This window comes from Pyrgilauda ruficollis, unplaced genomic scaffold (assembly GCF_017590135.1).
Source record: "Pyrgilauda ruficollis isolate IOZ18807 unplaced genomic scaffold, ASM1759013v1 scaffold29, whole genome shotgun sequence".
Lineage (NCBI taxonomy): Eukaryota > Metazoa > Chordata > Aves > Passeriformes > Passeridae > Pyrgilauda > Pyrgilauda ruficollis.
The window spans coordinates 14,567,030-14,576,981 of NW_024524266.1; the positions used below are offsets into that span (position 1 = coordinate 14,567,030).

Sequence of the window (9,952 nt, forward strand, 5' to 3'; positions counted from 1 at the left end):
GTGTGCATATATATGTGTGTGTACATATAAAAGGAACAACCTAATATAAAAACTAAGCCTGCTCTATTATGGTCTGAACTGATCTGAAGTCTGGACTGGTAGTAAAGATCACTTTACTTACGTATTTTTTCTTCTTTTGAATTTTTGGGAAGTTCCTCATGGTACACAAACCTACAGAGTTATGTGAGCACCAGAACACTGCTCATTTATGGACCATCATTGTTTTTTGGGATGGGGGTTATGTTTCTTGCTCAGTTATTTTTCCTCAGTGACAGTGTCAAAGCCCATGAGGAGATCCTAAGTGCCATGGCAATACAAATCTCAGTGATATTTATGAATGAACTTGTACACTTAGGAATGTTTGGCTACTTCTCAAACAATTTCTGCTTCCCATAAGTTTTATCTGTGTAGGTACAAGACAACAAGAGTGCCCCTGCTCCTTACCTTAGTAGGAGCTGTGATTGTCCTTTGCGCAAGGTGGCAGCAAAAGAAAGCTCTTCCAGCTCCTTCCTCTCTCCCCTGCATACCTCCTGTTAAGGAGAGCAACTCCTTCAATTTTATTAATTCTGTTTTAAAAACCAACTGTTGCTAGTGGTTAATACATGTCAGAACAATACATGGAGTTACTGATATCTTTTACTTTGGGAACACTGTCACACTTCCCTCTCCATTTCTTTACCAGTATTCCCCTGGGGGAAAGCTAGAAAACTGAATGCAAGGAAAGGAAAACCATGGGACAAATCCCCCTTAAATCACTGATTTTCCCTTTCTGATTTTATTTTTAAAACAGGGTATTTTTCCAATGAAGACACAATGGCTTTGGGAGAGAGGATCAAGTCCAAGAAAAATAAAATAAAATAAAATAAATAAAATAAAATAAAATAAAATAAAATAAAATAAAATAAAATAAAATAAAATAAAATAAATGTTAAGCATAATTAAGACATTATCACATGTCGAATTGTGACAAATTGTGATGGAAGTCTCAGTGGTACACCATGTTTCAGCATAATAATTTGGTTTTTCAATAGGAATAAGTAGTCTGGAGAATCTGACTACTGAAGTCCCCATCAGCAGCTAGATGAAATAAAAGTGTGGAGTCCACCCTGCTAGTTCTCCTGACCCTAATCAACATTTGCTGTTTGCATATTTTTGGACGGGATTTTTAATTGCTTGTTGGTCCAGGAAAAAGATTTATTTCATTTTCCTGAAGCCCAAAATGTGTTGAATGGAATGTTTTACTGCAAATATTAGAGTTGATGAAGCTACTTTAAGGTTCATTAAGCCTCAAAATACTCCTAACACATATCCCCCATATGGAACAAAACCTGGGGTGAATATTTAATAACCTTCACAGATTTGGCTCTGTTAAAGTCAATAGAAGTAGTAAGAATAGCAGTAAGACTGTGCTTATTTTGAAAAACCAGGGATTACTCACCTTGGAAGTACAATATAGTAAATATGTTCTTTATTCTAGAGGCATGGTAAAAGAATAGCCAGTCAACTTTGGATATGAACATTCTCTACAACCTTAAAGCTTGTTTTGATGACCATAACCTTATTCCAAAACCACCATGTTTAATAAAAATTACTTCCAGAACTTGAAGAATATTTTATTATGGAATACAAAAATACTATCTATGTAAAAACAATAAGTTAGTTTATTTACAATACTTTACACTATCCTGCTCTGGGGCTTCCTTTGCACTGGACTTCTCGTCATTATTTTACACACCTTTATAATTATAATTATAATTTTGCACAAAGCATTTCCAAAAGCATGTCATCCATGTTCACTGCTCCAATGATGGGCCTGAAGAATAATTCAGCAACCACATTAGCATTGATAGATCTCAACAAGGAGAGAACAACATTCAGCTTGGCAAATCTGGCTTCATCACCTCTGTGAATGAGTCTGACGTGTTCATTTAGAGCTTGTTGTGCTTCCCTCTGCAAACCTTCAATGTACTGTGTACACTGCAGCCCAGGTAGATCTGAAAAGAAAAAGAAATTATTTTGTTTACATATTTTTGTTTATAAAACAACATTATTCTTACAGAACAACTCCTAACAGCTCACAGACTGTGGTTATCACTCAAGGAAAAAAGCAAATTAAATTGCTAGAGGAATTCTTGTATGCAAAGTCAACATGCCAAATTTCATTGGGCAGGTCAGACTCTTATCATACTGGTGTTCTGGATATTTAATACTCTTCTTCACAAACCTAAAACATCATGTTTGTCAACATTCACTTAGGTGTTAAACAAATTAGTTGCTAAAAACTTTGATTGAAGAATGCTCTCCAAGACACCATTACAGTGGGGAAGACAACAAAAATAACTTTTTAATTTTCCACTTCTACAAAAATGCACTGTTTACATTTAAGGCTTCTTTTGACTACTGTTTCTACTCCAGTTTATAAGTGGCAAGAAGTACTGACTCCAACATGAGACAGGAAGTTTCCCAATGAACCACAGTAAGGATACTGAAAGATGGAAGGTGCAGAATTAAGGCTATGTGTGACCATAGAATCAATTTGGGTGGAAAAACCTCCAAGATCACTGAGCCCAATCATTAACCTAACACTGTCAGGTCCATCACTAAACCATGTTCCTGAGCAACATAACTACACATTTTTGAACACTTTCCGGGATGGTGATTGAACCACTTCCCTGGAAAGCCTCTTCCAGTGCTTGACCACCCTTTCAGAGAAGAAATTTTTCCTTCCAGAACAATTCCTCTATTTTTTTTGCATTTGACCAGCTTACAAATTTGACTTGTGTAGCATAAGCTCCGCCTTAACTATTGTAACTTTTTCTCTCTTATCTGTATAGAAAGCAAAGCTACAAAAGCAGGGTGATAAACGTAAAGTACCACTACAGGAACCTAACCATCAATAACAAACCTAACAGTTCGGCAGTGGGAACGCCAGCAGAGCCCTGTCCCATTTTCACAGGGTACTGCCATACTTGGGAAGTGCCATACCCAGTCTGTCCCATTTTCACAGGGTAGTGCCATACTCGGGAAGTGCCATAACCAGCCTGTCCCAGTTTCACAGGGTACTGCCATACTTGGGAAGTGCCATACCCAGTCTGCCAGCTACCTTTCAGGTCAGTCACCGACGTGATAGTAAGTCACTCGGCAGAGCTGCATCAGTGGGAATCTCCACAAAGCGAGATGGCAAAAAAACCACCCCGATCATAAATGCTATACCGAAAGCCACAAGAACACTTTGTTGCTGTTAGCCCTGAGCCTTCCCTCGCTCTGCGGGGCGCGCAGACCCCCGGGCAGGGCACGGGAAGAGCCGCTACCCTCGGGCCGTGGAGCGGAGGTCCCGCCGTTCCCGCTGAGGGAAACGAGCAAGGAGCCGCTGCTGTCTCCCAGCCTTTTCTAACCGACTACCAGGCGCCTGGAATTCGCTTTGTTCGCGGAAAGCATCTGTGGAAAGCGCCAGCCCTCAGGACCCCAGACCGAGCTGCCGCCGGACCCCCTCCCTGCCTGCGGCCGGGGTCTCGAGGAAGGGGCAGAAGGTGAAACCTTGCTCCGCGTCCCTCTCCCCCAGCACCTTTTTCACCCCGAGGAAAGCCGCGGGTCTCCCAGCTCCCCTGGGGATGCAGGCGGGTTCTCCCCGCCCTCCTCCCTGCCCTGTGCCAGAGACCCCGCTGCCCCGCCCGGCCACTCACCCGGGTTGAAGAGCACCGTCCCCTTGAGGTAAGCGTACTCTTTGGTGCTGATGTCCAGGCTCCAGCACTTGGCCAGGAAGCCTTTGATAGCCTGGATCTCGCCGGCCGAGGGCAGGTGCGGGCCGTGGTGCGGCCGGCCCGGTGCCGGTGCCCGCGGCGGGGGCTGCTCGCCGTGCTGCCGGGCGGTGAGGATGCGCTGCAGCATGCTGGGCTCCGCGCTCTCCACCGTCTCCAGGTGCACCCGGTCCTGCGCCAGCCCCAGCAGCAGCAGGGGCGCCCAGCAGCTGCGGACCAGCAGCAGCTGCTCCTCCAGCGGCAGCTCCTGGAAGCAGGGCACGTTCTGGACGAAGCGCAGCGTCTTCACCAGCACGGCCGAGGCCGCCTTGCAAGCCACCTGCGGGCTCCGCAGGGCCACCCGCCGCCGCGACCCGCACGGGCAGCCCCGGGGCGCGGGCCCGGCCGGCGGCACCGCCCGCTCCTCGCTGCGGAGGATGCTGTAGAGGATGCTGCTGTGCCGCCGGCCCTCCGCGCAGCAGCGGCAGCCGCGCTCCGCGCACGCCATGTCCGGGCTGAGCCGCCGGGGAGGCTCGGCGGGGCGGTCCCTGCCTCCTGGTCCCGCCGGCAGGCGCGCACCGCTCACCCTCTGCCCGGCTCCTTAACTTATTTATAGTCGGCGGGGGTGTGTGCGTGTCTGTGTGTGTGTGTGTGTGTGTGTGCAGCCGCAGGCGCTGTACCGGCCGTGCAAAGGGGCAGACACTCGTTAGTGGCTGGAAAAGAGGCGGGGGGAGGAGGGGAGGTGAAAAATATAACCAAACCCTCCTCCTCCTTCCCTGAGGCTGTGATACCCGGGGGGAGCCTCTGCCCGCAGGTTGCGGCGTGATCAATGGCAAATTTCAGCTTCCTCGCCCAGCGCGGGGCCGCGGGATGTCCTTCCCGGCCCCTCTTTCCGAGTCCCATCCCGGCTGATGTTATGCCGGGATGCTTCGAACAGAGCAGGGCAGGGCAGGGCAGGGCAGCTCGGTAGGGAGCAGCTCCCGCCCCCGTGGGACCCCACCGAGAAATGACAACCGGCCCCCCTGCCTTCATAAGCACCCGAGTGGTCTGGGGGAGGAGAGAGAAAGGATGTATTGGTGAAGAAAGGAGTGCTGAATTGGTCCAAATAATTAAATTCCCGCCGGAGGCGAAAAAGGTGACACCACTAATGACATCGAGGACTTTTGTGTATGCCTGCCCTAAGGAGTGATGCCTTGTGTGCCAAATGAACTCCACATGCCATGCGGGGAGGGAGAATCGGCCATGTCCCTGCCCAAATGGGTGCTCTGTGAGGGTTGCAAACAAGGCTCTGTCAGGGTGCCCTGAGGCTGGTGCCGCTGCACCACCCGCTGGGATCCCCCGTGGAACCACTCTCATTAATAGTTCCCTTGCTCTGCCTTTCAACACCTGCCCATCCTTCTGATGTCATGTTGTTCCATACATTTACATTATCCCTTCAGCCTCTGCTTCTCCACGAATCTCTCCTCTTAGATACTTACTTCTCTGTGACCCATGTCCTCCAAGTGGCATATGAACTCCAAAGCAAGGAAGCCTCCCATCCCTCCAGGCCTTGATGTTTACACAGGAGGGGAATCATGGTTGTCAGATATGGATTCTTGAATGATAAATAAGCACCTTCTCGGCTGGGCTAAATAAAAGTGGGTGCAGCACAGCGGAGTAAATAAACAATACAGAAAATAAAGTTGCTTCTATCTGCTGCATATGGGCTAAAACAGAAACATTTTCTGTTTCATGTGATCTGGAAGAACCTTGACAGAGAGTTAGAGAAAGTAGCCAGTTTTAAGCAAAATTCTGTACCTTCTCTCACAGTATCTGCTACCAAGAGAAGACTAAATCACCCTTGGAAAGCTGTATTTTCTTTCCATAAAGAAAATTCATTTCTGCTGTTGTTGTGGTTTGGGTTTGGGGGGTTTTTTGTTTGTTTGGGGTTTTTTTGGTTTTTTTTGGTTGGTTGGTTAAGTTTGTTTGGTTTTTCTAAGCAAATACCATTAACTGCTTTGGATTTTTTTAGAAACAAAACAATTTTGGGTTGGATCTTGGCATTTTCTTTTCCCTGTGAAGTCAGTCCTACGCTATCAGCTTACACAGTTATAGAGTCATATAGTCTTTTCCTTCTAAGTCTTTCTTCACAATTGGACTCAGAGGGGATATTCTTTACAAATGGCTTTTACAAATTACTTGTGCTTTTTGTAAGGCATTTTTCTATAAAGTTATATAAAACACTGATGGGCTACGTGTCTCAAGTAAACCTTGTTTTCCAAATGCAAGCTGTCCAAAACCTAAATTATCATACTTTTGGTTTTACCTGTGAAATGCATTTTCTTTTCCACAGGCTCAAACATGATAAAGTCCTTTATTGGCTTTGCAGTAGAAGAGAACTGCTACAGTGCACCAATTAAGTGATGTCTGTTTGCTGACAGGTCAGTGGTTTCACCAAACATCCTTTAAGAAAGAAAATATGCTAGATTTACAAAACAAATGTACTATTACTAAATATTACCAAATTTTTCATTTGGATAGTATTGCTGGTAATGGGAAAACAGACATTTATTTTTCTAGAATATTTCTTTGCCATTGTAGGTTGTTTCCTGTTATAGCCATCAGTGTTTCCTCAGTATTCAGATTTTAGATGGTTTCTTTCAGCCTTTTTAGTCTTTTTCCTTTTTAGTTTTTTTTTTGGGGAGGGGTTGTTCACTAGCTTCAGAGGTGAGTCTTGCCAATCTTTAGAAAAAGCGCATCACTAAGCTTTTAGTTTTCTTCAGTAGCATTTCTCCTATGAGGTACATATTAGTAGTCTGACCATGGAATCTAGATGTGTTTTTTATGTGTTTGTAACTTGGAAAATATCAATGGGAAAGCACAGTGCAGCTGAGACCAGAATCATTGCCTTTGCAGCTTTGACCTTGGACTCCAACTGTGGGAATGTTCTGCTTATTATGGGAGGATGCTGCTTACACAGGGCTATAGACAAAGAAAATATTTGTAAATATAACTTTTATACCAAGTCTACAATAGATTTTTTTTCCCCTGTGTAGCAATATTGGTTGCAGGTGTTTAATTTTTTAAGGTATTTCTTTTTCAAACAAGACTCAAATGTAGATGCAATTCATCTGTTATATAATGATTTTGCTGACTCTTCATTTTCTAAACAAACTTATACAAAAAGACTTTGTCTTTGATAATTATAACAAAATGTGTACCCCACACTGGAACCAAAACTTGGTTTACTATTCAGTGCCAGAAATCACATTGCTGCAGTTATAAGTGCACTTCCTTCTCTGACAAATGCATGTAAACACCCTCTCATTCTAATTCTTAATGTACTTTGATATACATGGAAGTTTATTTTATTCAGGGTAGATCATCTATTTCTCAGCTAAAACATTAAGAATATCCTGTAAATATTTATTTGTGTTTTTCATGTTGGTATTTAGCAATTTGTACAGTCTTTATTTAAAAATCTGGGTTCTGCCTGTCCATAGCATTCAAGCTAAATTAACAACAAAGCATTTTATTCACTACCAAAACCAAAATCCCTAACAGAAACCAAACTGTTTGATGCAAAATGCATGAAAACCCTTTTAGAATGAAGGGAAAGTGCCTGGCTTCTGCTGGAGGATCTGATGTCACATGGGTATTACCAAGCTCCTTGCAGTACAGTCATGAATAGGTTTACAAGCTTCCAGACAAAGGATTACTTGTTTGTATTGTTTGGGGCTTTTTCGGATTGCTTTTGTTTTGGGTTGGTTTTGTGTTTGTGTGTGTGTGTGTGTGTGGTTACAGGGTTTTTTTTTTAACGCAGACAAAGCCTTGGATATGGAGGTGATACAGTGCAGTCTTGGCAGCCTCACTCTCTCATGTTGCTGCTCAGTGTCTCTGTATCACTCATCTGGTAGCACATTTGGTTCTTGGCCAGAGGGCAAGACTTCAGTTTCAGAACAAGACCAAACAAGCATTTGTTTTTATGCCATCAGTGCTTCAATGTACCATTAGCTTGAGAAAAGCTTTTTTCCAGTGTAGAATTTGATCCTGATGTCCTATAAATGCACACTATTCCTTTTAGTGTAAGTGGTGAAAAATAAAATTTTATTTTAAGATCAGAAAAAGCAGAATCAATTTGAGCATAAGAGAAGTTAATTTTTCTCTACAGAAAAACAAAGTTTAATGTGGAATATTGTTATAAGGATATGATAAGCAGTATGTCTTTTGTAAAAATAAATGCTTTATTAAAACAAGATTTTGGAATTTAAGCATATTGCTGTTTTTCATTCTTTTTTCATTGTGACTATCCATTAGTTAGACTGTTCACCATTCACATTTCCCCTGTTTTTTCTGGGCTGTTTTTTGAAATAAATGGGGATTAAGGGAAAAGTAGTTCTACCTATGTGCTGCACCACACACTCCCGATGGCACTATTGTCCCCTTCCTGCATGGGCAATGGATTCCTGAGGAGGAGAATACTGAGAGCCTGAGCCAAAGATAGTTGAGGTGGACCCAGGTGAGAGATGATGACCAGAATTCCCAGAGCTTTTTCAGCTTCCCTAAGACTGTGATTTGACAGTTTTTCTGTATCCCACCACCAGCTCACCTGGTGCTTGTTCTGGAGCAGGATGAGAATACGGTGACATTTTTATGGAATTAGCCAGAGTAAATAAAAAGGAGTTTATTCCAGGTTTAGACCTTCCTGCCAGCTGCTTGAAAGCAGATGATGTCTAATCTGGTATAAATTGTAATGGTGCCAAATCAGCCTTTTAACATTTCTTAAAGGAACCGGAACATGCAAAAGGAAATACATTGTTGTTGTTGTTGTTGTTGTTGTTGTTGTTGTTGTTGTTGTTGTTGTTGTCAAATCAGTTCTTTGTAAAATGTGGCCATGGCAGTTTGGATGCAGAAATAGCAGCTCTGAATTTCAATTTACTCTTATTGTACCATGTACTCCACTGTCATATTTCCACTGACAGATAGCAAATTTAAGGAAGCCTCACATACCCCAGGCCTGGCCTTTTCTCCTTGTACCCATATGTTAATTTGTCTTACCTAATGCTAGGTTATTATGTTAGAGTCAACCAGGTTTTGGGGTAGGCAAAATTAGGGAAAGAAGCAAACTTGCAAACTTTTTACAGTGAAAGACACTCAGTTGTTTCACATTAAAAAAAGATTAATTGATCTTTGGGGTCTGTAAAGGGCTGTGGGCCCCATCAATCCAAAACTGTACATTTAGATATGCTATTGGGGTTTCAGTGTTTACATATAAGTAAGAAGTTATATTTTGGCCCAAAGTGGGTTCATGGGGCTCCCAAACATCTGTCAGTGTGCAATGCTTCAGGATGCAGTGCCCTAATCCCTCCTGAGCCAATCTGTCAGCTCACTGGAGCTGAGAGGTGCCTCCCACAGAAGTGTTGCTGTTGCTGCTTTCCTTGCCCCAACCCTGGCACACACCTGATCTTTTGGTGAACCAAATCTTCTTTCTAACCTGGTAGCATTTTTGTGACAGCCATTATAAGAAAAGTAGCAGAGAAATGGGGATACCTTGAAATGTGTTTTCCATGCTTTATTTTACCCAGTGACACTTTTGAAGTTTCTGCCCCATCTGAGAAGTTGGAACTCATGATACAGCAGAATTGTGCCTGGTGAGTCAACAAAAAACTAGCACATCAAGGAAAAAATCATGTGTTCTGCTAATTGAACTGAACTGAATTCAGCTAGGGCTAAAAAGGGTGCCAGAGCAGGTGGAAAGGTGTGGTCTTACCACCCTTCCAGGAGAATGGGGAAAGAGCAGGAAATACTTCTGCAGACCAGTATTCCACTCAGCCACCGAGTGGAACTGCTCCCTCAGGAAGGTAAAGCCCTAAATCTTGAGAGCAGAAAATAATAGGTGTTATGGGAGAGGGCTTGTAACAAGCTTTGGGTTTAAATTATTCTTTTAAATATCATGCAAAACTGATCTGTACTCTTGCTAATGGCACTTGAATAAGGGAATTGTGTTATAAAATACTAGTGTAGAAAATAGCTTTCAGTTACTTACCTTGAAGAATGCATTGCCGATACAGAACAGATGGGTAACAGGCAAAAAGCTCAATTAAGTTAGATACTGTTCAAGGTTGTGGCTTAAAGAATAAAACACATTCTAGCTCTACAATGGCAGGAGGATACTGTGTATCCATTGCACCAATTTTTAAGTTCAAAGTTCTGTATGTTACTGCAGCTAATTGTCT

General features: G+C 43.2%; 1 protein-coding gene across 1 annotated transcript; it reads right to left on the minus strand.

Moving 5' to 3' along the window:
* Nucleotides 1-1,749: 1,749 nt before the first annotated feature.
* Nucleotides 1,750-4,245, minus strand: NR0B1 (nuclear receptor subfamily 0 group B member 1). Its single transcript, XM_041472485.1, has 2 exons — nt 3,684-4,245; nt 1,750-1,994 (listed from the first exon to the last, which is right to left on the minus strand). Exons 1-2 carry the CDS (start codon nt 4,243-4,245, stop codon nt 1,750-1,752), a joined length of 807 nt encoding a protein of 268 aa, XP_041328419.1.
* Between the last annotated feature and the right edge of the window lie 5,707 nt (nt 4,246-9,952).